Source organism: Pelophylax lessonae, assembly GCF_965119305.1.
Source record: "Pelophylax lessonae genome assembly, chromosome: 1".
NCBI classification, from domain to species: domain Eukaryota; kingdom Metazoa; phylum Chordata; class Amphibia; order Anura; family Ranidae; genus Pelophylax; species Pelophylax lessonae.
In genome coordinates this window covers 777766747-777794694 of record NC_138768.1, presented here as the reverse complement: position 1 = coordinate 777794694, position 27948 = coordinate 777766747, and the positions used below count along the sequence as shown (strand labels likewise).

General features: G+C 44.1%; 1 protein-coding gene across 3 annotated transcripts in view; it reads left to right on the top strand.

Annotated features, from left to right (window-relative positions):
• LOC309557266 (cytosolic beta-glucosidase-like) overlaps positions 1-25635 on the top strand; it is a 243694-nt gene extending 218059 nt beyond the window's left edge. For all 3 annotated transcript variants that reach the window (XM_082259927.1, XM_082259928.1, XM_082259929.1), the window contains exon 6: positions 25085-25635. In XM_082259927.1, coding sequence (XP_082116053.1) covers positions 25085-25284 — 200 coding nt within the window. In that variant the 3' untranslated portion in view covers positions 25285-25635. The remainder of the gene's footprint in view (positions 1-25084) is intronic.
• The last annotated feature ends 2313 nt before the right edge of the window (positions 25636-27948 follow it).

Below are 27948 nucleotides of genomic sequence, written 5' to 3'. Positions count from 1 at the left end.
CCCTGGCTGGCGCTCTTGGCCCCTCCCTTCTGCCGAGTGCCCTCAGAGCAAGCAGCTTGCAATGGGGGCACCCAGAAAGGCTCCTTCCCAAACTGCGGCTCTGCGTGTCCAATAGCACACAGAGCCTCGGCTCAGCCCCACCTCTTCCATCTCCTCGTTGTCTCAGTGGCTGTGATTGACAGAAAGGGGAGCCAATGTCTCAGCCAATGAGGAGGGAGAGTTCCAAGCGAAATGAGGCTCTTGTGTACATCACTGGATCGAGATGGGGCTAAGGTAGGAATTAGGGGAGGCTGGGGGGCCTGCGGCAAAGAGGAGGTTTTTTTTACCTTCATGCAAAGAATGAGCCTTTAGAACCACTTTACAGTTGCTTACCTCATCCATCTTCTCTATTCTAATGATTGGTTGAGCAACAATTTTTATGTTAGATATTAGTTGGATATTAGTAAAAAAATAATTAACCATGAAAAAAACTCTAATCTCTGATTGGATATTAGTAAAAAATAATTGTATTAGTAATAGCACTCGAGCAGGAGCAAAAGGTTCAGCACTCCGTTGCTTTCCACAGTGTTTTTGGGGTAACACTGTAAACATGCTTACAGTAGGTGAAAGCTCACAAATAATTTTATGACTATGTTACTACACCTTTATTGTCCGATCAGCAGGTTTGGGTAAAGTCAGTAACTACATTTTACTGCTTAACCCCCCTGGTTGTTCTCTTTGGCTGGGGTTAGAAAATTGGTTTCATGAAATCTCATATCTCTGACCTCTAAAACCGTTCACATGTATGAATCTTAACTGTGCATTTATTTACCTGTTCACCTGGGGTTTTTTTTTTAGGATGCAGAGGAAGAGGATGGAAAATAATTTGGAATATAAATTGATGCAGGAGCTGTATGTGTCACTACGGGCTTAATCCATCAAGCTGTGATGTCACGTACTAAAAACTCGAATATCAATTTATGTTATCACATTTCATAATATTGCTTTATTCATTCCTGAGAGACACATTTTAGGTGCTAATAATGCTTGGGTTTTTCTCCTATGTATTTTGAAACATGATTGACTAAGATTTTTCTTTTGGTGAAAAAATGAAATTAAGACCTTTTTAAACAGCTTGGTTTTTCCTCAACTTAATGCAAAAGAAAAGCTAGTACTGCACAGTATGGCAGTCAGGAGTTGTTTCGGGGATATTTTCCGGTACTTGATGACCTGCGTCATAGGCGGCTCTCTAATTAGGCAAATTAGGCGGTCGCTTAAGGCCTCGCACCTACAGGGGCCTCGCGGCCAGTGGCGGAGCGACAACATTTAGAAGGGCGCAATCAGGGAAATCTCCTAAGAAAAAGATTGTTTTAAATCCTCGGATATAAAAGTTGCAGCAGTGTGCTGCAGTCCCTTCACTGCGGCTGACAGGTGTCTGTTGTCTGCTGGGTGGCTAGGGGAAAAGGAGAGGGCCCCTGGGTAGTTAAGGGAAGAGGAGAGGGCCCCTGGGTGGCTGAAGGAGAAGGAGAGGGCAACTGGGTGGCTAAGGGAGGAGAGGGCCCCTGTGTGGCTGAAGAAGAAGGAGAGGGCCCCTGGGTGGCTGAGGGAGAAGGAGAGGGCCCCTGCGTGGCTGAGGGAGAAGGAGAGGGCCCCTGAGTGGCTGGGGGAGAAAATTCTAGAAACTGTGAATTCATAGTACAAAAGGTTATGGCTCTTAACCACTTAAGCCCCGGAGGATTTTCCTGCTAAAAGACCAGGGGGTATTTTGCGATTCGGCACTGCGTGAATTTAACGGACAATTGCGCGGTCGTGCGACGCTGTACCTAAACGAATTTGACGTCTTTTTTTTCCCACAAACAGAGCTTTCTTTTGGTGGTATTTGATCACCTGTGCGATTTTTTGATCACGCGCTATAAACAAAAAAAGAGCGACAATTTTGCAAAAATAGCAATATTTTTCACATTTTTTTATATGAAATTCCCCAAAAAAAAATGTAAAAATCAAAATTTTTTAACATTTTCGGCCAATTTGTTTTATCCTACCTATGTTTGGTAAAAAAAATCGCAAAAAGCGTATTTTTATTGGTTTGCGCAAAAGTTATCGCGTTTACTAACAAAGGGAAAGATTTTTATCATTTTTGTTGTTTTTTTTTTTAACGCGTAATGGCGGCGATCTGCGATTTTTTTTTGCGGTACTGCGACATTGCGGCGGACAGATCGGACCCTTGACTGACATTTTTGACACTTTTGGGGTTACCAGTGACATTTCTACAGTAATCAGTGCTATACATATGCACTGTTACTGTAAAAATACACTGGTAGTGAAGGGGTTAACTTTATTTGGGAGGGAGGGGCTGTATGTGTCCCTAGGGGCGTGCTTTCTACTGTGATTGGCTGTGGCTTGAGCTGTAAGGACACTGATCAACGGATCTACATAGTAGATCCGTGTGATCAGTGTCTTTACACCGAGGAGAATGACAGGTGGCTTGTTTACACATCGGGTCCGCTGGTCACACGCGCGGGGGGGTCTGTGACACCGCGGGAGCGGGAGCGCGCCTCCGCGGGCGCGCGCTCGCTACCCAGACCCTCCCAGGCTAGTGACGTTAATTAACGTCACTCTGCCTGGCAGGGGCTGACTGCCGCAGTAAATCTACTTGCGGCGGTCGGCAAGCGGTTAATATATGCAATTTATACAGTTAATTTTTATTGCTTGAATTATTTTTCCCATTATGGGCGTGAGTGGGGCCTCATGTCCAAGTTTTGCCTTAGACCTCATAAAGCCTAGAGCCGCCTCTGACCTGCGTGTTTCCTTTTTACCTGCACACCACCACCCAGAAATCAGGAAGATGTACACCTCACCTTTGTATCGATTAGTTTACTTTATATCCGACTCTCTTCTTAGTATGATGCAAACCCATTAGCCTCATAATAGGATGTAACAGAAACCTTTGGTAGAACTTCACTACTGTTAGCTACTCTCTCCTCTTCCTAGCCTAGCCCCTTAGTCCAATTTTGGAGCACTGAATGATCTGTGCCATCCAATTCTCCCCTCCTCCCTCCAACCCTCATACACAGCTCCATTGTGCTTAATTTGGTGAAAATAATGGCATATAGGCTCAGTGTACTGCTGCTTCTCCTCCCCCAGCTCTTATGTGCAGCTGAGAACAGAGGGAATGTGATTACTTATTAAAAAGGAAATAAAAGGTACATAATGTTTTGCATTTCATTTCTTTTTTAAACTGAATGGTTTGTTTTACAAGGTGATTGTTTACTATCACTTTTACCGCGAGAGATCTTTGCTCTTCGTAGTTTTCCATCTTCTGTAAAACACCTTGCCCAAGAAACCAAATATTATTAAAATCTTGTCACCTGCATAGTAAGTATTAAAAGAATGTATATTGCTTTTGTAGGGATGGGCGAACGGTTCAGCCCTGAGCATGAGTTTGGGCCAAATTTGCAGGGTGTAATGCACTGAGCACTGCACAGTGGAATCTGCACCCTGATTGGGCAAAGCTTTGCCCAATCAGGGTGCAGTGTAAGCTGGTTGTTAAGGAGCATGGCCGAGAAGCTGGCTGCAGCGCCATTAACAACCGATGAGTCATCAGTGGTCAATGGGTTTCCCCGCTGACAGCTGAATAATAAAATAAAAATTTAGTTTAAAAAAATAAAGAAGAAAACAGCGTTGCCCCCACCCCCCCCCCTCCCCAGTCTATACCATGGCAAAATTTTAAGAAAAAACGGCGTGGAGTCTCCCCCAAAATCCGTACCATGCAGCCTGGCAGGTCACATCACTTCCCCCAACAGCAGTGTCCTCTGCCCCCCTTCATATCACCTCCCAAAGTAGTGTCCTCCTCTGACCCTTCACATCACCCCCCCAGTAGTGTCTTCTGCCCCTTTTTACATTACCCCCCACAGTACAGCCCCCTTCACACCCCCTATCCTTCAAAGCCAGGTCCTCTGCCCCCTCTTACTCTCCTTCCTTACACAGGTACACAGAGCAAAAATTAGTACAGTAATGGATAGAGAGGACCAAGGCACAGCAGCACTGGATGGAGGGTAGAGGTTGGAGGATGATTTAGGATACATAACACAAGATGCAAGGGTCCTGGGTGTGTAATGCAATGTATTAAAGGATCAGGAGTATGTAACGCACAGAGGGCTGTAGTCAGTGCTGGGTTTAGGAGTACATAACACACAGAGAACAGGGTCCAGGAGTGTGTAATGTACATAATGCTGGGGACAGGAGTATGTAATGCACAGAGCGCAGGGGACAAGAGTGTGTAATGCACAGAATGCAGAGTTCAATAGTGAGTAATGCATAGTAAGAGTCAGGCGTGCAAAACAAAAATAGTGCAAGAGTCAGGGGAGGTATAACGCATAGTGTAGGGGTAAGGAGAGTGCAAGATCCCCCCCAGCAAGCAATACTCTCCCCCACTTTACACTTTCAGAAAAAAATCCCACTCCCTCCCCTCCAAAAAAAAAAAACTGCACCTTGATTGCATAGGAATCACACAGGAATGCTGAAGTGGGGGAATTGCAGAGGGCAGAGTTCAGAAATGTGCTATGTACAAAGACCAGGGTTCAGAAATACACTACAAACAGAGTGCAGAGTTGAGGGGTGCGCTACATGCAGAGCGTAGAGTGTAGGAGTGTGCTACATAAAGAGTGCAGGTTTTAAGAGTGCGATAAATACAGAGTGCAAGGTTGAAGAGAGCGCTACGTACATAGTGCAAGGTTGAGGATGCGCTATGTACAGAGTGCTGGATTGAGGAGCATGCTGTGCACAGAGTGTATTGTTGAGAAGCTTGCTGTATACAGAGTGGAGGGTTGAAGGGTGCGCTGTGTATAGAGTGGAGGGTTGAGGGGTGCACTGTGTACAGAGTGGAGGGTTGAGGGGGTGCTCTACATAAAAATCACAGGGTTGAGGGGTGCGCTGTGTACTGCGTACAGAGTTGAGGGGTGACCTGTGTACTAAGTGCAGGTTTGAGGGGTGACCAGTGTACTGCGTGCAGGTTTGAGGTGTGATCTGTGTACTATGTTCAGGGTTGAGGGGTGACCTGTGTACTGCGTGCAAGGTTGAGGGGTGACCTATGTACTGCATGCAGGGTTGAGAAGTGTGCTACATAAAGAGTGCAGGGTTGAGGGGTGCACTGTGTACTGTGTGCAGGGTTGAGGGGTGACCTGTGTACTGCATGCCGGTATGAGGGGTGTGCGCTCAGTACTGCATGAAGGGTTGAGGGGTGTGCTGTGTACTACATGCAGGGTTGAGGGGTGTGCTACATAAAGAGTGTAGGGTTGAGGGGTGCGCTGTGTACGGTGTGCCGGGTTGAGGGGTGCGCAGTGTACTACGTGCAGGGTTGAGGTGTGCGCTCTGTATTGCATGCAGGGTTGGGGGTTGTGCTCTGTACTGCATGCAGTGTTGAGGGGTGCGCTATGTACTGAGTTCAGGGTTGAGGGGTGCTCTATGTACTGTGTGCAGGGTTGAGGGGTGCGCTGTGTACTGCGTGCAGGCTTGAGGGGTGCGCTATGTACTGAGTGGAGGGTTGAGGGCTGCGCTGTGTGCAGGGTTCAGGGGTGCGCTATGTACTGCATACAGGGTTGAGGGGTGACCTGTATACTGCATTTAGGTTTAAGGGGTGACCTGTGTACTGCGTACAGGTTTAAGGGGTGACCTTTGAACTGCAAGCAGGTTTGAAGGGTGACCTGTGTACTGCGTGCAGGTTTGGGGGGTTGTGCTCTGTACTGCATGCAATGTTGAGGGGTGCGCTATGTACTGAGTTCAGGGTTGAGGGGTTTGCTATTTACTGTATGTAGGGTTGAGGGGTGTGCTACGTACTGAGTGGAGGGTTTAGGGCTGCGCTGTGTACTGCGTACAGGGTTGAGGGGTGACCTGTGTACTGCATTCAGGTTTAAGGGGTGAGCTGTGTACTTCGTACAGGTTTAAGGGGTGACCTTTGTACTGGGGGGTGGTGACCTGTGCACTGTGCAGGGTTGACGGGTATGCTACATAAAGAGTGCAAAATTCCGGGGTGCGATGTGTTCAGGGTTGGTGGGGTGACCTGTGTACTGCGTGCAGGCTCGAGTGTTGTGCTACATAAAGATTGCAGGGTTGAGGCGTGCGCTATGTACTGTGTGCAGGGTTGAGGGGGGTGCTGTGTACTACGTGCAAGGTTGAGGGGGTGCGCTGTGTACTGCATGCAGGGTTGAGGGGTGCGCTCTGTACTGTGTAAAGGGTTGAAGGGTTCGCTCAGTACTGCAGGGAGGGTTGAGGGGTGCACTCTGTATTGCGTGCAAGGTTGAGGGAGTGTGCTCTGTACTGCATGCAGGGTTGAGGGGTGCGCTTTGTACTGCGTTCAGGGTTGATTGGTGCACTACGTATTGAGTGCAGGGTTGAGAGGTGAGCTATGTACTGCGTGCGGGGTTGAGTAGGTGCGCTATGTACTGAGTGGAGGGCTGAGGAGTGCTCTATGTACTGCATGCAGGGTTGAGGGGTGCGCTATGTACTGCGTGCAGGGTTGACGGGTGCGCTATGTACTGAGTGCAGGGTTGAGGGATGCACTATGTACTGTGTGCTGGACTGAGGGCTGCGCTGTGTACTGTGTACAGGGTTGAGGGGTGGGCTGTGTACTGTGTGCAGGGTTGAGGGATGGCTATGTACTGTGTACAGGATTGAGGGGAGTGCTATGTACCGAGTTCAGGGTTGAGGGGTGCACTATGTACTACATGCAGGGTTGAGGGGTGCGTTGTGTACTGCGTGCAGAGTTGAGGGGTGCGCTGTGTACTGCGTGCAGGGTTGAGGGGTATGCTACTTACTGAGTGCAGGGTTGAGTGCACTGTGTACTGCCTGCAGGGTTGAGGGGTGCTCTACATACTGAGTGCAGGGTTGAGGGGTGCGCTATGTACTGCATGCAGGGTTGAGGGGTGCGCTATGTACTGTGCAGGGTTGAGGGGTGGGCTATGTACTAAGTGCTGGGCTGAGGGGTGCTCTGTGTACTGCGTGCAAGGTTGAGGGGTGTGCTGTGTACTGCATGCAGGGTTGAGTGGTGCGCTATGTACTGCTTGCAGGGTTGAGGGGTGCGCTATGTACTATGTGCAGGGTTGAGGTGTCCGCTGTGTACTAAGTGATGAGTTGAGGGGTACGCTGTGTACTGCATGCAGGACTGAGGGGTGCGCTGTGTGCAAGGTTGAGGGGTGAGCTATGTACAGTATGCAGGGTTGAGGGGTGCGCTATATATTGTGTGCAGGGTTGAGGTGTGCGCTGTGTACTGAATGATGGGTTGAGGGGTGTGCTGTGTACTGCGTGCAGGATTGAGGGGTGCGCTGTGTACTGTGTGCAGAGTTGAGGGGTGCGTTTTGTACTGTATGCAGGGTTGAGGGGTGCGCTGTGTGCAGGGTTAAGGGGTGCACTGTATACTGTGTGCAGGGTTGAGGGGATGTATTCTATACTGTGTGAAGGGTTGATGGATGCACTCAGTATTGCATGAAGGGTTGAGGGGTGCACTCTGTATTGCATGCAGGATTGAAGGGTGCGCTCTGTACTGCATGTAGTGTTGAGGGGTGCCCTATGTACTGAGTTCAGGGTTGAGGGGTGCGCTATGTACTGCATGCAGAGTTGAGGGGTGCGATGTGTACTGCGTGCAGGGTTGAGGGATGGGCTATGTACTAGGTGCAGGGTTGAGGGGTGCGCTATGTACTGCGTGCATGGTTGAGGGGTGGGCTATGTACTGTGTGCAGGGTTGAGGGGTGCGCTGTGTACTGCATGCAGGGTTGGAGGGTGCGCTGTGTACTGTGTGCAGGATTGAGGGTGCACTATGTACTGAGTTCAGGGTTAAGGGGTGCTATGTGTACTGAGTCCAGGGTTGAGGGGTGCGCTGTGTACTGCGTGAAGGGTTGAGGGGTGGGCTATGTATTGGGTGCAGGGTTGAGGGGTGCGCTATTTACAGTGTGCATGGTTGAGGGGTGGGCTATGTACTGAGTTCAGGCTTGAGGGATGCGCTACTGCATGCAGGGTTGGAGGGTGCGCTATGTACTGCATGCAGGGTTGAGGGGTGGACTATATACTGAGTGCAGGGTTGAGGGGTGTGCTGTGTACTGTGTACAGATACGCGAGTATCTGGAGGAGTTTCCGCCATGGGGCCGTGTAGAATCCCCACCTCCTTCCTCCTCTTCTCTGAATGGACGAGCGGCCAGGGAGATTCCTCATAAGATGACTGGTGCTTCTGGGTATGTGGGAGCCCCTCTGTTGTTTGGTTGAAGCTTTTATAAAATAACCAGTACTTCTGGGTATGTGAGAGCATGTGACCTCCTGCCAGGATACAGTGCTTAGGCCTGAGCAGCCAGTCACCTGGCCAGAACATTGTCACGTGGCAAGGAGGATGACCTCATCAACATGGTGTAAGCTCCAATACCAGATTATACAGAACTTACACAAGGTTTGACTCTCAACTCTGATGTAGGAAAGGAAGCATGTAAAAAGCAGAGATAAGTGAACGTCGGGGGGAGAGGCGTTCAAAAGACAAATGGGACTGCATGGACCATGTGACATAGTCACTTTAAATGGTAAAGAAGCCAGAAAAGTGACTGTTTTTCAATGTACTTTATTAAAAGGGAGCAGGAACTCCCAGAGGGCAAAGATCACTTAATGTTCTAAATCATAATATAATTGCAGCTGAAGGTCTTCTAACATGTTAAAATGGTTGAAGCAAAAAAAAAAAAAATAAAAAGTGTCTGGTGCGATACATTGAGAACAGTGTGATAGATCTTGCCTATTCGCTTCTTCTCTTTCTTCTTAATACAGTCTTCAGGTAAGAGTGAATGTTCTTGAAACTTGAGAAAAAAACAGCGCTTATCACATTTGTTCCAGTTTCCTTGGATCCACAGTCATTCCATTCTGTCTGTTATCTTAAAATTCCACTCAGTTTTAAGGAGAAGTTGAACACACAAAGGTTGCTTTTTACTTTACTTTCACTGCTTCAGTGCTTCATAAATCATATTGGCATATCACGCTATTACATTTCTTTGCCTTTTTTTTTTTTCTCGTGGTTCCTTTGGATGGATTATAAAAGTTGTACTTGGATGTCTGCATTTTTCTTCAGTATTCTGAAAATGGATGGTATTTATATTTTTACTGTCTTTATATAAACATTCTGTTTTCTTGTAAATAAAAAATGGAGGAATTACGGGAACAATAAAAGGCTTAGCGTTTCTACTCAAAGAGATTGCATAGGGTGTAGGAGTTTCATTTAGGTGTTAATTTACCATTATGAAAGAGGACCTGTCACGGGAGAAGTGTGACATTTTTCACCACACCCAGTGCCATGTAATGGCTGACTAAACCCAAGAACCTAAAATGTAATACATTTCAGCTTACCAGTCCCTAGGCGCAGGCCATACACGGTTCGGATCACGTCTGGTTCCTGCTGAACCAGCTGAGATTCTAACCAGGTATGGGCCTAGCTGAATGTACCACATTGATCGATCTATCAACTTGGGTACAACCAGCATGCCGGGTTTTTATTTGCGATTATTGCTAGCGGCTGATATAGCCGCTAGCAATAATCACTATCTTCTCCCAGCAGGAATGGCTTCCCCCGCCCAGAAGAAAATGACCCAGCAAGGTGGGATCCCCACATCAACACTGTCTGTGTTGATGGGGGAATCGAGCAAATATGTTTCTTGCAAATAAATTCACTCCATGTATGGCCAGCCATATGTGGTGATTGCGTTCATCTTCATTTGTTAGGCAAAAAACATTTTCAGCAAGTACAAAAAATACAGGTTGATCTTGTCCTTGTCACTTCCTGTGAGCGGTAAAATACCTTTCCTCTGTAAACTGTTATTACCCTCCACCCCATGTACAGTAATGGAGCTGGAGAAGGCAGACATATTTGAAGTCCAGCTTGGGTGACAACCATGGCTCCCTTCATAGTGGAGAAATGAATGTAGCCACCCTAGGACAGGAAGTGTGTTATTTGCAGGAATACTAGGAGAGTATCAAGGAAAACAAATGCCACCACCGCTAAAGAATGGTAGGTTGAAATATAAATCTTCCTACCTGCCAGTTTATCGGAAGTTGTCTAAGCCTAAAGTGGTTCTAAAGCCTAAACATTTTTTACTTTAATACATTGCTTTCATTAAAGTGGAGTTCCACCCATTTTTGTGACTTTAGATCTATGTAATCCCCTTTAAAATGACTTTTACCAATGGAAAGTTTTTTTTTTTTGTTGCTAGTAAATACCTTATTTTCTGCATTATTTACCCTCTTCTCACTTCCGGGTCCGGTCGGCGATTACGTCATTCGGCAATTCGCAGTGTGTGCTGGGGTGTATTTCAGTGCATGAAATCTCGCAGTATTACACAGGAGATGAGCTGTACTGCGTGCTCTGCCCTGCCTCCACCCCGCCTCCACCCCGCCTCCTCTCAGTGAGCTGTATGTATGTATTGTATTGAGGCCGTGCTTCCGCCCCGCCTCCGCCCCGCCTCCTCTCAGTGAGCGAGGACTGAAAGCATTATATCCTCACTGAGCTCACTGAGAGGAGGCGGGGCGGAAGCGGGGTTGAAGCACGGCCTCAATACAATACATACATACAGCTCACTGAGAGGAGGCGGGGCGGAGGCGGGGCAGAGCACGCAGTACAGCTCATCTCCTGTGTAATACTGCGAGATTTCATGCACTGAAATACATCCCAGCACACACTGCGAATCGCCGAATGACGTAATCGCCGACTGGACCCCGAAGTGAGAAGAGGATAAATAAAGCAGGAAATATAAAAAAACTTTCCATTGGTAAAAGTCGTTTTAAAGGGGATTACATACATCTATGTAATCCAATTTATTAAAAATGGGTGGAACTCCACTTTAAGGTAAAAAAAATGTTTAGCCATGGATTTTGGCCCTTCTCCCCCCCCCCCCCTTATACTTACCTGAGCCCTTTTTGGACCCAGTGTTGTGCACCTCTGCTGCTCTTCTCTCCCCTCACTTCCATCTCTCACTGGCTTTGCTGGGCCACCAGGATCCATTAGTTCCCAGTGCTGTCGATCAAATCCAGTGACAAGGGAGCAGAGGGAGAAAAGAGCTGCAGATGTGCTCAGTGCTACATCGAATGAGGGCTGTCTGTGTCAGTGGATGCAGCAGCAGGGCTCGGGAGTGAGCATGCACGAGTGCCCCTCATGGGAAGCGGCTTCCCATGGGGACACTGGATAGCTAGGAGTGTAGGTGATGGACATGAGAAGAGGAGGTTCAGGCCACTCTGTGCAATTCTATAAATCAAACTTGCACTAAAATGTCACTAGAAAGATTACACTATTGGCCTTATTTGAAGTGCGAGGACTGTCAGAGTACAACAGATCCCCTTGTGAGGCACAGTATTACTGTATTTATCCCTTTCGCTGCCAGAGCTGTTTTTGCGCTTTGTGCACACATGCTAAAATAATGATTTTGGGCCTAAAAATTAGGTAAAAACCCCACACGTTATATATATTCTGAAAGCAGACCCTGAAGAATAAAATGGAGGCAGTTCCAATTTTTTTATGCCACATGATATTAGCTCAACAGTTTATCAAGTTTTCTAAAAAAAATTTAGCAAAAATTTATGTTATTGCACACAAACGCTGTTTATTACCCATTTTTGGAAAAATATAAAAGATAAACTTGTGCTGATTAAATAGACATGTCAAGTCTTAAAATTACACATGTCCTTAAAACAGTGACAATTGGGTAGAGGGCAGGGACATCAGGGATTGCCTTTTTTGCTAACCTCCCCAGCTAGTAAGAACTGAAAAGCTAAAAGGATTTAGTCCCTTCTGGTTTCTGCTGTCACTTCCCCTTGTCTTTTGTTGCTGGGGAAGAAGCTAATGGAGCATGATCTGCTCTCCATTAGCTTCAGTGGAGTGCAGGGGAGACATCAAGGGTCTATTAGAAAGTGACAGCAGAAACTCGAAGTGACAATATCCGTGTCTCTTCTGAGTTCTTGCTAGCTAGCTAGGGGAGATTAGCAATTGGATGTTAGCTGGTCATCCTTCACTGTACCTGGTGACACTTGCCATGCAGATGGGATAGTAGAGCCTGGGAAACATGGGGAAGGGGTGCAATGAGGGGGTTCCCATTTGAGAGGTACATGGAAGCAATCTGGAAGTTGTCCAGTTGCTGGTTCCCTCCATGTAAGGCTGACAGTTGGCTTATGACAATGACACACATTCTGGCTTTTCTAGCAGCTGGGATTGTGTGAAAAACCCCCTACTGATGCCGATGTATGACATGCTCTGGTGGCAGCGAAAGGGTTAAATAAGTAAAATATATCAACTGAATATATACATTGCACAGGTTTACTCAGTCTGCACTTCCATTTTGCTAAAAGTCCACCAGTCCTGGTCTAAATATTAGGCAGATCTGGATCTCTAATAGCTTGGCATGCCTCATTTTCGTCCCCTGCTTCATTGTATTACTAGGGCATGGTTTACTAAAGTAGAGGCTGCAAACTTAGAAACGTGAATGTACACTTTGCAAATGAATGTTCATAAATAAGGTGAAGCTGTGTTCACTTTGAATCATGTGCTTAAAAATCATGTTATTTCTATTTTTATTTCCCTCACGCATGATTGGGTATTCTAAGTGAACACAGCTTTGCCTTGTACCAATATTCACTTTGCAAAGTTAACCCACACTTTATAAAGGAAGTAAATGTTCACTTTGTTTGGTGGAAAGTCTTTACTACTTTAGTAAATTGACCTCAATGTCACTTTAAGTCTGCTATAAATGTAAAGGAACACTCTTTGGAGTCATTGAGCTCATGTACAGGTAGTGAAGGGTCGCACTGGAGCTTAATGGTTAACACTTATGCCTTGCAGCCAATGCTGTATTTGGCCTAGGCTGACAAGGCACAGGCCTAGGGTGGCACTTTGCAGGGGGGGGGGGGGGGGCGGCGGCAAAAAAGCTGCCTCCCCTGCACAAAAAAAAGCCCCACCCACATGAAAAAAACAGCCTCCTCCTGCACGAAAAGAATCCCTGCCGGACAGTCCTGTGGGTTATACTGGGCCAGGGGGCAGAGAGGTAAATTGATCTGGTGCTCTATACATATCAAATATATATCAGAGGTGCGGACATGAAGCTCTATGCTACCTTGCTTTGTGTACTGGTGCACAGTCATGTTGGAACAGGAAGGGGTCATCCCCAAACTGTTCCCACAAAGTTGGGAGCTAGATATTGTCCAAAATGACTTGGCATGCTAACGCGTTAAGAGCTCGCTTCACTGGAACTAAGGGGCTAAGCCCAATCCCTGAAAAACAACCCCATACCATAATCCCCCCCACCAAATGATTTTGACCAGTGCACACAGCAAAGTCCATAAAGACATGGATGAGCAAATTTGAGGTGGAGGAACTTGACTGACCTTCACAGAGTCCTGACCTCAACCCGATAGAACACCTTTGGGATGAATTAGAGCAAGCCAAGCCTTGTCGTCCACATTAGTGCCTGACCTGACAAATGTGCTTCTGGAAGAATGGTCAAACAGTCCCATAGACACACTTCTAAACCTTGTGGACAGCCTTCCCAGAAGAATTTAAGCTGTTATAGCTGCAAAGGATGGGCCAGCTCAATATCGAACCTTGTGTGTGTGTGTGTATATATATATATATATATATATATATATATATATATATATATATACTGTATATATATATATATATATATATATATATATATATATATATATATATATATATATATATATATATATATATATATATATACACATATATATACACACAGTGTTGCTGTCTAGCTATGTACCTAGGACACCTATACTGACACCGTTCATCATTTGCAGGGGTGTGGTAATATTTTAAAAAAACTATTTGTCTATGGGACTAAAGTGGGAGCCTAAACTACTTGTTGTTCCTCTTGACAACCTACTTGTCCTGATAGACAAAAAAAATGTAAAATCATATTTAGATAAGGTCCTGATTTAGGAACACCTCATATGCCTAAACTGTGATTATTTTGGTAATTCTGGGCTTAATATTTGTACCTGAAAAGGTTAGACAGGAAACATACAAAATGCGAGGGCTGTTAATGAGACCTTTAGTGACAGCAGTGTACTTTGTACATCACTGTCATGATGGGGTAAAATAACCAAAAGGGACTCATTTTTACAGAGGTAACAGCAAAAATATAGAATTATTTATTTTTACTTAGATTTTTTTTTTTTTTTTTTACTTGATGCTTTCATTTAAACTTCTTCTGTCAGAAGTGGACATGACAAGCCAAAGTTTAACATTAGCTTGGCATTCATATCAGATAGTGATCATGACATTTAGTAACTGTCACTATCTGATCTATGGCTGTTACTGGCTGTCCCACTTCAGGGGCATGTAGGTAATAGCCAGTTAGCCCAGCTATTACAGGGCTTCTGATGATTGTGACTTGCTGTCACAGCTATAAGAAGCTCTGGGCATCTGTTCATGCTGAGATCTCACTGATCTCAGCATGTAAAGGCTGTCTGAGAGTGATAGGAGTCCTATCACTCTCAGACAGCCTTTACATGCTGAGATTAGTGAGATTTCAGCATGTACAGCCTGCCTCAGTGTGTAATGTTCCGGTACCTTTGGTACCCTAAATTACACTTTCCACAAGTGTATGCACCCTACCATTTACTTTTGGAAAGGTGCGCATACACCTTTAAGACTGGAGCTGTCATCACTCAGCGCCGGACTAGATGGCTATTTAAGGCGTCGATTCTCACTCACATGTGTTCGTTCAAACACCCTTATCTGGATGCTAACCTTCCTTGAAGCTTCCATGCTTGCAAGCTTACTTCGCTGACGGAACCTCGCTGCGCTGATCCCTGTATCCCGCTACTGGATCATCCGCCTCTCCTGAACCACCCTTCGGCTGTATCGCTAATAGTGCTAAGTACCCCGCAGGGGAATTCTCTATAAACTTATACTAAGCTTACACTATCTAGCTCTGCATAGTAGAGACTGTTTATCACATCTGCATAAACTAGATTGCTAGCTCTTGAGACTACTGCTACTTTTCTGCACTGGGTTGATCTCTTTTGTATGTCCACCTGCTATTCTATCATCTGCTATCATACAACATTGCTAAACCTTCCTGCATCCATCTGCTACTGTCTCACCTTCAAGTGTCTATCACCTACCACCTCCGCTCAACCTATTCCTCCCTCAACATTCATCATTGTGTTACCACATGCATAAAGTCACTCTAAGAACCAGCTTGCTAATTGTGTGTATTTACTGGCTGAAATAAGACCTTCCACACACGATGAGTCATTGAGGTTGGGAATGGTATCTCAGCATATCTCTTACATGGCTACTGACGTGGAACTATTTCTGCAGCTGAAAATCCACACCATATAAAAACGCAGGAGCGTTACAGATTGAACAAACCCAAAAAATGGATTCAGCAGAAATAGTTCCAGAAATAACCACTCAGGTGACACAATTAAAACAGCAAGTATCTGCGTTAATACACGCACTTGCTGAATTAAAAGAAGACAATCAGGCTCTGTCGCAGCAGGTAATTAGACTGACACAACTTACCTCTGCTCAGTCCCCTGAACCCAAGATAAATCCCCCTTTGGTATTTACAGGCGATCGCAAAAAATTTTGCGAATTTAAAAACGCATGTGAGTTACTTTTTTTGCTAAAACCTCGTACCTACCTTACTGATCACATTAAGGTTTGTACTATTATTTCTTACCTATCAAGCGATCCTCGAGCCTGGGCAGATTCTCTTTTTGAGAAAAACGACCAGCTTCTCAACTCCTATGCCTTGTTCCTGGCAGAGCTCACTAGCCTATATGATGACCCCAATAGGCAGAGTACTGCTGATCTTCAGTTAAGATCCTTGAAACAAGGAAGGAGGCCTGTGGAAGACTTTGTCGCAGAGTTCAAGAGATGGACCCTTGATTCAGAATGGAATCATGCATCTCTGAAAACCCAATTTAGGCTTGGCCTATCAGAAGCCGTTAAGGACGAGCTCGCCCGAGCGGATCTGCCAAAAACCCTGGATGCATTAATACAACTCAGTATTACCATAGATAGAAGACTACGAGAAAGAAAGGCTGAAAAGATGGGAATGCCATTATCCGTTTCCTCTCGGAGTCTGGCCGTTCCTATGGAGGTAGGAACCATACGCCCACCGCTATCAACTATGGAAAAAGCCAAAAGACGAAATGAAAATCTCTGCTTGTACTGTGCATTCCCGGATCACAAGATAAACGTCTGTCCCCTAGTCAACAAAAAGAAGGGTGAGTGTTCACATGTCTCCCTAGGAGGATTGACAACTTCATTCACTAACCCCTACATTTCTGTTTTTTTGACATTACAGTGGGACCAGAACAGGATTACTACTAAGGCCATGATTGACACAGGATCTTGTGGAAATTATATGGATATATGTTTTGCTGCTTTAAATAAAATTCCTATTATTTCTAAACTCAAACCTGTCTCAGTAAGTCTTATTACCGGTGTTCCGTTATCCTCTGGTCCGATCACCGATCAGACACAAGCACTTCTAGTCACTATTAACGAGTCTCATAGGGAGACTTCTACCTTCGATTTAATACCATCACCCCACTTTCCCATTGTGTTGGGACTTCCCTGGTTGCACACACACCAACCAACCATAGATTGGAAGAAACGGTCCTTGACCTTCCCTTCTTGTTATTGCGAGGAAACGTGTAACCTCCCGTTTTCCGGGAAGATTCTGTCTGTGGTGACAGATGAGATTGCACCACTATGTTATCAGGATCTTTCTGAGGTTTTTCTTGAGAAAAATGCTCAAGCATTACCTCCTCATCGAGACTATGATTGTAGCATTGATCTACTCCCAAATAGCAAATTTCCGTTCGGTCATGTTTATCCTCTTTCACAGGATGAACTTGCCCATCTCAAAACCTATTTGGATGAGAACTTGGAAAAAGGTTTTATTAGACCTTCCACTTCTTCCACAGCAGCAGGACTCTTTTTTGTTCGCAATAAAGATTCAAGTCTCAGACCTATCATCGACTACAGGAAATTGAATGCTATCACAATAAAAGATCGCTATCCTCTACCGCTTATCCCTGAGCTCATTGAGCAGGTGCGTGGAGCTACCTATTTTTCAAAATTAGACCTGAAAGGAGCATACAATCTCATTCGAATCCGTGATGGACACGAGTGGAAGACTGCGTTCAGAACTAGATACGGATTGTTCGAATATCTTGTGATGCCATTCGGCCTATGCAATGCCCCTGCAGTTTTCCAACGATTTATAAACGATATTTTTAAAGACTTACTAGATGTCTGTGTTGTGGTATATCTGGACGATATACTTATATATTCACGGACCCTGTCTGAACACATAAGACATGTAAGACTTGTATTATCGAGATTGCTTGCACATAATCTTTATGTGAAGCTGAAGAAATGCTTGTTCCATAAAGATGAGGTACTCTTTCTAGGCTACATCATATCCAAAACAGGAATCGAGATGGACATGAGTAAAATATCCTGCATTCAGGATTGGCCTACACCAACTACACGCAAGGCGCTACAGCGATTCCTGGGATTTTCAAATTTCTACAGGAAGTTCATAAAAAACTTTTCTGCTATTGTGAGACCCCTCACACAGCTCACTAGCATAAAAATACCATTTAAATGGTCAGAAGAAGCAAATAAGGCTTTCCACTTGTTAAAGACAAGGTTTACTTCCGCTCCCATATTACGCCATCCAGACCCATCCCTCCAATACATTCTGGAGGTAGATGCGTCAAACATGGCAGTAGGAGCAATACTCTCCCAACGACCTACCCACACTTCACCACTTCATCCAGTCGCTTTTTTTTCTAAATCCCTGAGCAGTCCCGAGATAAATTACCCCGTGGGTGAGAAGGAACTGCTTGCTATAAAATTGGCTCTGGAGAATTGGCGACATTTACTCGAAGGCACCCAATTACCAATAATTATATACACCGACCATAAAAACCTCCAATATCTTCAGACTAGCAAAACTCTCTCGCATCGACAGGTACGATGGTCACTATTCTTTCTAAGGTTTAACTTCCTAGTGACCTACACACCTGCAGATAAGAACAAAAAGGCGGATGCACTATCACGACTAACTGAAGAAAACTACTTTGAAATCCCTTCCGTTCCTATAATACCTCACAAACGCATTATTGGAGTTGTCCGTTCCTTGAAGGAAGAGGTTCTGCATGGTATAAGGTTGGATTCACCCCCACCACAACTAACTACCGATGCAGAAGGCTTCCTCTACTACAACGACAAACTTTACATACCACCTACCCTACGCACCAAGATCTTGGAATTATCACATGATGTGCCTATGGCAGGACATATGGGTATGACAAAGACTTTCAATTTGATTTCTCGGCAATTCTGGTGGCCTGACATGAAAACATCTATACAAAAATTCGTCTCTTCATGCAATGTCTGTGCCAGGTCCAAAATTGACACTACGAGACCATCCGGCCTACTATGCAGTCTACCAATACCCCAAACTCCATGGGAGGTTCTGTCATTGGACTTCATCGTAGAATTGCCTCCTTCCAAAGGATTTAATACCATCTTGGTGTCAGTGGACCATCTGACAAAGATGGCACATTTCATTGCTATTCGCAGACTACCTTCGTCCAAACAAACGGCAGAACTCCTGATGAAACATGTCTTCAGATTACATGGTATCCCAAAAACTCTTTTGTCTGACCGTGGATCCCAATTTATTTCTAAATTCTGGCAAGAACTATGTCACATACTACGGATTGAGCGGAAGCTCACTTCTCCTTACCATCCGCAATCCAACGGACAGACTGAAAGAGTCAACCAATGCATCGAGCAGTATTTACGTTGTTACACTTCTTACCAACAGAATTTGCCTACAACAACGCAACTCACAGTACAACCAAGCAGAGTCCGTTCTACTTGAACTATGGGTTCCATCCCTCTATTCTCCCTCCACGCATCCTTCCTTCAAATAACCCAGTAGCCTCAGACTAAATACTACCATTGCACACGCTCACAGTCAACAAAAGAAGTACTATGATCTTCGTAGAAGACCTTCTCCACAGTATACTATCGGGGACCTCGTTTGGCTCTCAACAAAAAACTTGAGACTGAAGATCCCTAGCAAAAAGCTTGGACCTCTGTTCTTGGGACCTTTCCCAATCAAGAAACTTATTGGAAAAGCTGCAGTGCAGCTTACATTGCCAATGGACCTAAAAATCCATTCCATTTTCCATGTGTCGCTACTAAAACCCCATGTTCCGGACCAAGGAATAAGGCCTAATATTCCACCTCCCCCTCCTGTACAAGTTGAAGGTGGAGAAGAATACGAGATAAAAGAGATTCTGGATTCTCGTATCTACAGAAGACTTCAGTACTTGGTTAGATGGAAGAACTATGGGCCCCAAGACGACACCTGGCTAAACACCTCTGACATACATGCCCCTAGATTAATCCGCAATTTTCATGCGAGATACCCAGACAAACCAGCTCCAGAGGCCTTCAGGAGCAGGCCTTAAGGGGGGGGTATTGTAATGTTCCGGTAACTTTGGTACCCTAAATTACACTTTCCACAAGTGTATGCGCCCTACCATTTACTTTTGGAAAGGTGCGCATACACCTTTAAGACTGGAGCTGTCATCACTCAGCGCCGGACTAGATGGCTATTTAAGGCGTCGATTCTCACTCACATGTGTTCGTTCAAACACCCTTATCTGGATGCTAACCTTGCTTGAAGCTTCCATGCTTGCAAGCTTACTTCGCTGACGGAACCTCGCTGCGCTGATCCCTGTATCCCGCTACTGGATCATCCGCCTCTCCTGAACCACCCTTCGGCTGTATCGCTAATAGTGCTAAGTACCCCGCAGGGGAATTCTCTATAAACTTATACTAAGCTTACACTATCTAGCTCTGCATAGTAGAGACTGTTTATCACATCTGCATAAACTAGATTGCTAGCTCTTGAGACTACTGCTACTTTTCTGCACTGGGTTGATCTCTTTTGTATGTCCACCTGCTATTCTATCATCTGCTATCATACAACATTGCTAAACCTTCCTGCATCCATCTGCTACTGTCTCACCTTCAAGTGTCTATCACCTACCACCTCCGCTCAACCTATCCCTCAACCTTCATCATTGTGTTACCACATGCATAAAGTCACTCTAAGAACCAGCTTGCTAATTGTGTGTATTTACTGGCTGAAATAAGACCTTCCACACATGATGAGTCATTGAGGTTGGGAATGGTATCTCAGCATATCTCTTACATGGCTACTGACGTGGAACTATTTCTGCAGCTGAAAATCCACACCATATAAAAACGCAGGAGCGTTACACAGTGATGGGTCCTATCACTCTCAGACAGCCTTTACATGCTGAGATTAGTGAGATTTCAGCATGTACAGCCTGCCTCAGTGATGGGTCCTATCACTCTCAGACAGCCTTTACATGCTGAGATTAGTGAGATTTCAGCATGTACAGCCTGCCTCAGTGATGGGTCCTATCACTCTCAGACAGCCTTTACATGCTGAGATTAGTGAGATTTCAGCATGTATAGCCTGCCTCAGTGATGGGTCCTATCACTCTCAGACAGCCTTTACATGCTGAGATTAGTGAGATTTCAGCATGTACAGCCTGCCTCAGTGATGGGTCCTATCACTCTCAGACAGCCTTTACATGCTGAGATTAGTGAGATTTCAGCATGTACAGCCTACCTCAGTGATAGGAGTCCTATCACTCTCAGACAGCCTTTACATGCTGAGATTAGTGAGATTTCAGCATGTACAGCCTACCTCAGTGATAGGAGTCCTATCACTCTCAAACAGCCTTTACATGCTGAGATCAGTGAGATTGCAGCTTGTACAGTCTGTCTGAGAGGAATAGGATTATACAAAACAACAAAACATACAATTAGGCACTTGGTATCGACTTTTAATGTACAGAGAGGAAAAGGTGGAGCTTAAAGAGGAAGGGGTGTGGTTTACAGGTGACAGGGTGGGTCCTAAACATGAAGGGGGTGTGGCCTTGACAGAAAGTGGTGGATCATATTTAAATTAGGGGGCGCACACGTTTAGTCAGGCCTAGGGCAACACAATACCTAAATACACCACTGCTTGTAGCATTGGGGTTCTTGATTTGAAACCCACCTGGAACGCTGTCTGCATGAAGTTTACATGTTCTCCTTGTGCTTTTATTGGTTTCTTCCCAAATTCCAAAGACATGCTGATCGGTCATTTGGCTCCTGTCTACATTGGCCCTGGTATATGTGTACAAATTGGCTATGCATATGTGTTGTCACATTCTGTTGGACCTGGCAACCTACGTCATAAAAAACTCTGAGGCACATCAGGCATTGTTCCCAGAGCACTAGATCATATAATCGGCAAACGTCTGATACAGCTTAACAGATATCACACACACGCACTTGAGACAGATGAAGTGTAAAGTAATCATGGCATGTACTGAAAGCTGATGTAGTGAGGTGGATTTAAGCCAGCCATACATGATTTGATATTTGGCCAGTTCAAAAGGGACTGGCTGAATATCGATCCATGTATGGGCAGGCTGGTTGTACAGAAGTCGATCTACTGATTGACTTCTGTACAACTAAACTGTTGGAAAATTTATGAATGTTCAGTGATGCCAGCTATAGCTGACAGCACTGATCAGTGTACAGGCAGTCCCCTGGTTACAAACTACATTTGTTCTTAAGTTGAATTTTTATGTAAGTTGAAAAAGGTAAATTTTTTAAATGTAATTCCAGCCAAAAAAAAGTTTTACATTTTTTTGGATAGCATAGGGAGGGTTAACACCGCTGTAATGTTTGTTTTTCTGTTTGTACCCCTTGGATTTGGAAAATTTTGGGTTGTTGTAGAAACAATGATTGGTGATCAACCTTCAGTGGAGACACCTTTTTCCCATGATAGCTCTTAAAGCAAGAGTGAATTTCCCTTCCAAGGGGGAGATTTCCTCTCACTTCTTGTTGTCTCCCTCCATTTGTAAGTATAGGCCGTACGTAAGTTGGATGTTTGTAACTCAGGGACTGCCTGTATTCTGATAGCGGGGAGATTTCCAACACAATAGCTCAGGTGGAATGGTTTCCCTATCCACCTCGAAAGTGGCGGGTCATTTTTTTTTTTTTTTCCCGTTCAACTTGCTGGTTGAATGAAACAACATGACTAATGTATGACCTGCCTCGAAGGGAACCTACAATGTGAGAAACATTGCTGAACACTTCTTCAAATGCAAGTATCCAACTTTCCAAAACTGCAAACTTTTTCTGTGTCAGGGACTCTGAAGGCATTAGAGAAAGTATTTTACCAGCCTTGTAACTTGCATTATCAAATGGTAATCATCAATGGAAAACTCTGTATTTTTGTATATTTAATTTAAATAGGAATGAGAATACAGAGAATGAGCATATATAATAATTTGTGATAGGGTCCTGTAAATCTTTAAATGACTAGATACGAATGGAAACCCATTTTCTAAATAGCACTATATTTACGAGATAACAGCCAATGTAAAACATGGTGTGTGAAGTTAAATCATGCTGAACATTTCTATCCCTTCTTTAGTTGGCTTTCTGCAGTCTTTTTTGGAGTTTTCTGAGTGTTTCATTCAGTAAAAAGAATTGAAAAGCATTCTCTGAATGGCGCTGGTGCTGAGCAGCTGACCTCCTGTGTTCAGATTGCAGCAGGGCAACCACTCGGCACAGGTCTCTGAAGCTTGTAGAGATCATTGGAGTAGTGGTGTCTACTTCAAGGAGTTGTACAGTCAGAAGGTCTTTCAGTTTAATGCATTCTATGCATTAAACTAAAAAACCTTCTGAGTGTAGCAGCCTTCCCAGCACCCCCTAATACTTACCTTAGCCCCCTCTCTGTCCAGCGATGTCCACGAGTCCCACAGCCATCCGGGACTCTTCCTCCTGATTGGCTGAGACACAGCCGGCGGCACCGGTGGCTTTCGCGGCTGTCGATCAAAGTCAGTTAGCCAATCAGCAGCTCGGCTCGGGTGCCCCCATAGCAAGTTTCTAGCTGTGGGGACACTCGACAGGAGGGAGGGGCTAAGAGCATCAGCGAGGGACCCGAGAAGAGGAAGATCCGGGCTGCTCTGTGCAAAAACAACTGCACAGAAGAGGTAAGTATAACATTTAAAAAAAAAAAAAACAACAACTTTACAATCACCTAAAGTGATTTGCAGTCTCCAGGGGCATTGGCCCGGGTATGATATATACAGTATCTCACAAAAGTGAGTACACCCCTCACATTTTTTTTTTAATTTTATCTTTTCATTTGACAACACTGAAGAAATGACAATTTGCTACAATGTAAAGTAGTGAGCGTACAGCTTGTATAACAGTGTAAATTTGCTGTCCCCCTCAAAATAACTCAACACACAGCCATTAATTCTAAAATTAAGTCTAAACAGCTGGCAAAAAAAGTGAGTACACCCCTAAGTCAAAATGTCCAAATTGGGCCCAATTAGCCATTTTCTCTCCCCAGTGTCACGTGACTCGTTACAAGGTCTCAGGTGTAAATGGGGAACAGGTGTGTTAATTTTGGTGTTATCACTCTTACTCTCTCATACTGGTCACTGGAAGTTCAACATGGCACCTCATGGCAAAGAACTCTCTGAAAATCTGAAAAAAAGAATTGCTGCTCTACATAAAGATGGCCTAGGCTATAAGAAGATTGCCAAAACCCTGAAACTGAACTGCAGCACAGTGGCTAAGACCATACAGCGGTTAACAGGACAGGTTCCACTCAGAACAGGCCTCGCCACGGTCGACCAAAGAAGTTGAGTGCACGTGCTCAGTGTCATATTCAGAGGTTGTCTTTGGGAAATAGACGCATGAGTGCTGCCAGCATTGCTGCAGAGGTTGAAGGGGTGGGGGGTCAGCCTGTCAGTGTTCAGACCATACGCCGCACACTGCATCAAATTGGTCTGCATGGCTGTTGTCATGCAGGAAGCCTCTTCTAAAGATAATGCACAAGAAAGCCCGCAAACAGTTTGCTGAAGACAAACAGACTAAGGACATGGATTACTGGAACCATGTCCTGTGGTCTGATGAGACCAAGATACATTTATTTGGTTTAGATGCTGTCAAGCGTGTGTGGTGGCAACCAGGTGAGGAGTACAAAGACAAGTGTGTCTTGCCTACAGTCAAGCATGGTGGTGGGAGTGTTATGGTCTGCAGCTGGATGAGTGCTGCCGGAACTGGGGAGCTACAGTTCATTGAGAGAACCATTAATGCCAACATGTACTGTGACTTACTGAAGCAGAGCATGATCCCTCTCTTTGGAGACTGGGCCGCAGGGCAGTATTCCAACATAATGACCCTAAACACGCCTCCAAGACAACCACTGCCTTTCTTAAAGAAGCTGAGGGTAAAGGTGATGGACTGGCCAAGCATGTCTCCAGACCTAAACCCTATTGAGCATCTGTGGTGCATCCTCAAATGGAAGGTGGAGGAGCACAAGGTCTCTAACATCCACCAGCTCCGTGTGTCACCATGGAGGAGTGGAAGAGGACTCCAGTGGCAACCTGTGAAGCTCTGGTGAACTCCATGCCCAAGAGGGTTAAGGCAGTGTTGAAAAATAATGGTGGCCACACAAAATATTGACAATTTGGGCCCAATTTGGACATTTTCATTTAGTGGTGTACTCACTTTCGTTGCCAGCGGTTTAGACATTAATGGCTGTGTGTTCAGTTATTTTGACGGGACAGTAAATGTACACTGTTATACAAGCTGTACACTCACTACTTTACATTGTAGCAAAGTGTCATTTCTTCAGTGTTGTCAGATGAAAAGATATAATAAAATATTTACAAAAATGTAAGGGGTGTACTCACTTTTGTGAGATACTGTACATATTAACAATATTGCAAACTGGAGCCCCATAACTATCTATAAACTATCTATACCTGGAATTCTTTAGCTTTTTATTTAAGCTAACTTAATCGGTTGGTTGTGATAATCTATCTTCTGTCAAATTAGCTTTAACATGCAATACACCACTAGCACTAACATATTGCACACTAATTATATTTAACTCATTGTATCTCTTTTTGTTGGCAGCCATCAAACTGGATGGAGTGAATGTGAAAGGTTACTTTGCCTGGTCTCTTCTTGACAACTTTGAGTGGAATTCTGGCTATCGTGTCCGGTTTGGATTGTTCCATGTGGATTTCGAGCAGGCAAACCTTCCAAGAACGCCGTACTATTCAGCAAATGAGTATGCCAAAGTTGTAAAAGGAAATGAACTGATTTATAAGTAGACAGAGTGCCAACTTCCTGCAACTGCTAATTTGTTTTCATGTGTGACACAGATGATGCAATTTTAGTGTTGTGTCTTATCAAAAAATTACATTTATGCTGCACAATAAAGAAATGATTACTTAATAGTGAGTGGAGTCTTAGAAACTGAGGTTTTGGAACACTATGCATTATGACCAGTATTTTAAATTAGATTTCAAAAGCAATTTGCTGCAGAATTAGAATATCCCAGATTGTTGCATTTACAGATGACTCAGCCTCCGAAAATCTGATCTTGTAAAGATGCAGCAGAGTAAATGCTGAGAATTCTTTGCTGGGTGAAAGGAGTCCATTGTAACGCAAGCTTCCTGGTCAAAGAGTGTGTAGAATCCATGGAGATTCCAATTATATTGGGTTATGCAGGGTGTAGAAGATTGTGCAACACATAATAAAGAAGCATAGTACTTCCTTACTCGATATCTGTTATCCACAATTGACAATCACAGACTACAGAGAATTCTAACTCACAGTGCAATGTTGTATTGCTCAGTCCAATGATCCTTAGATAAAGAGTCCCAGCCCTTTGGACTTTTAATTTAATAATCAGATCTCAGTGGGACCCCCTACTTATAGTACTTGTCAATATTCATCCCAAAATTATTTTGCAGTGACCTTCTTCATAAAGTATTAGTGAATACTTGATTAAGAAATCATGGCTTACAGGAATACATGCTTCCCAGTCGTAAGGTAGACTAGCAAGGGGTCTGAAGAACCCCATTAGTGGTCTAAAGAGCAAATCGGTTCACTCAGCAGAGCCTGCAAAGGATGCGCACAATCAGTATGATGCTGGAAGATCTTTCATTTTTTTAAGCAGACCCAGGTGTAAGAGTGGCATTATTGTGACTGCACTACAGACTACTCTATGTTCTAAAGAGACCATCGCCAACCTGAAAATTTTAATGTGAAAGACTTTTAAATACAGGGTTTTTCCTTTCCATAAACAGATTTTTATTGGCTTGCAATGTAAGTCACTTTCTTCCTTGCACGTGAAAGACCTCTCCTCTTGGGATTTTCTAATTAGTGTCCATGCTTGCAGAAACTCTACCCCTCTCTTCATAATTTTGCATGTAGATGTCAGGGGAGGAGATAAAATAAATACTATAGAGTGCACTTGAGTGACAGCTCTGAGTCTGCTGGTGCTGCTTACATCATACCCAAACTGGGGGCATCCAGCAGCAGTCTCTGGGCTTTTGGATGTCTACACAAGGGAGGCTTTTATAGGTACATAGCATACCCTATATATGTTAAATTCTCATACTGTACAACATTATGGGAAGATTGTACGTTTTCTTTATATTAGCTACAATGTTTTATTAATGCTGAACTACAGGCAGATATAAAAGACACAAATAAATTAAGCTCTGTAATCATTATTACATATATATATATATTTTTATATATATATAAAATATATATATATATATATTTTTTTTTTTTTTAACAAAGTAGTGTGATTTTGACTTGGTATCAGCCTCTCGCTGTCTATGTACAGCAGAGCTGTACATAGAAAAAAGCAAAGACAAAGAAAAAATAGAGAGAATGCACAAGCCAATCAGTTCTTGTGCTGACAAGCAGCACACTGAGAAATTTGTTCTAACTGTGCTGCTTCTCCTTTCACTGTCTGGTCATAGACTGGGGCAAGTCCAGGATGACTTCAGAGGAAGTGTGTTGAAAGATACTGGTCATTAGCCTGAGGACATCCAATGGCTGGAAAAGTACTACGAGGGAAATCTCTGGATTGAAGGTAAATATTGCAGCAAAAGCTTGTTTTGTCATTTTATCTTTATAGGCTATTCCCTTTTTATCTTGTTATATTTGTTGGAGTTTTGCATTGAAGTGTGTAATGTTTCTGTGCAGTTCCCATTTTCTTTCATCCATGTGCATTCAGCCATATACACATATTGTTTTTGGTATTTTAGCCTGTTGGTTACATTAAAATATTCTACTGTTTTCACCTTGCTTTAAAAAATAACACAGGAGGTGTTTTATGTTGCCACTGAATTTTTTAAAACTAGAATTTTCTAATATAGGTAGAATATGAAGAGATGATATCTCATTGGCATTCATATTAACTCTTGTAATCATTTATGTGTGAGCCCAACATTTCATTTTCATATGCTCTTCCGGACAGTAGATACCATGAAAATATATTAGTTTAAATTGAAGAATACCTTGTGAGTTATTGAAAGATGCACCATGAAATGTTCATTCCCAAGTCAGCTTATTTACAAAACTGAAGTGAGCAGGTAAACCCAATCTCTGCATGGCTAACTTCACTGAGGAAAGAAAATCAAAGGAGCAAAGTTAATCAGTCCTTTAAAGTGGAACTTTACAGCGGTATCACTCCGCTCTCCTGCCCCTAATCTGTGCTGCCATCTTTAAAAAAAAAAAGTTTATGCAGATGTGTCACATGATATTTTGAACCTGGCAGAGACCTACGGCATTGCTGCGCACCACGTCTGTGGTGCATGAGCACAGATGCCGTCTGTTTTGTGAATTTGGGCATTGTAAAGACCCACGGCATCTGTATGAATGCGTCATGGTTAACCACTTCAATACAGGGCACATTTATCCCCTTCCTGCTCTGGCCAATTTGTAACTTTTATTTCAGCCGCACTTTGAATGAC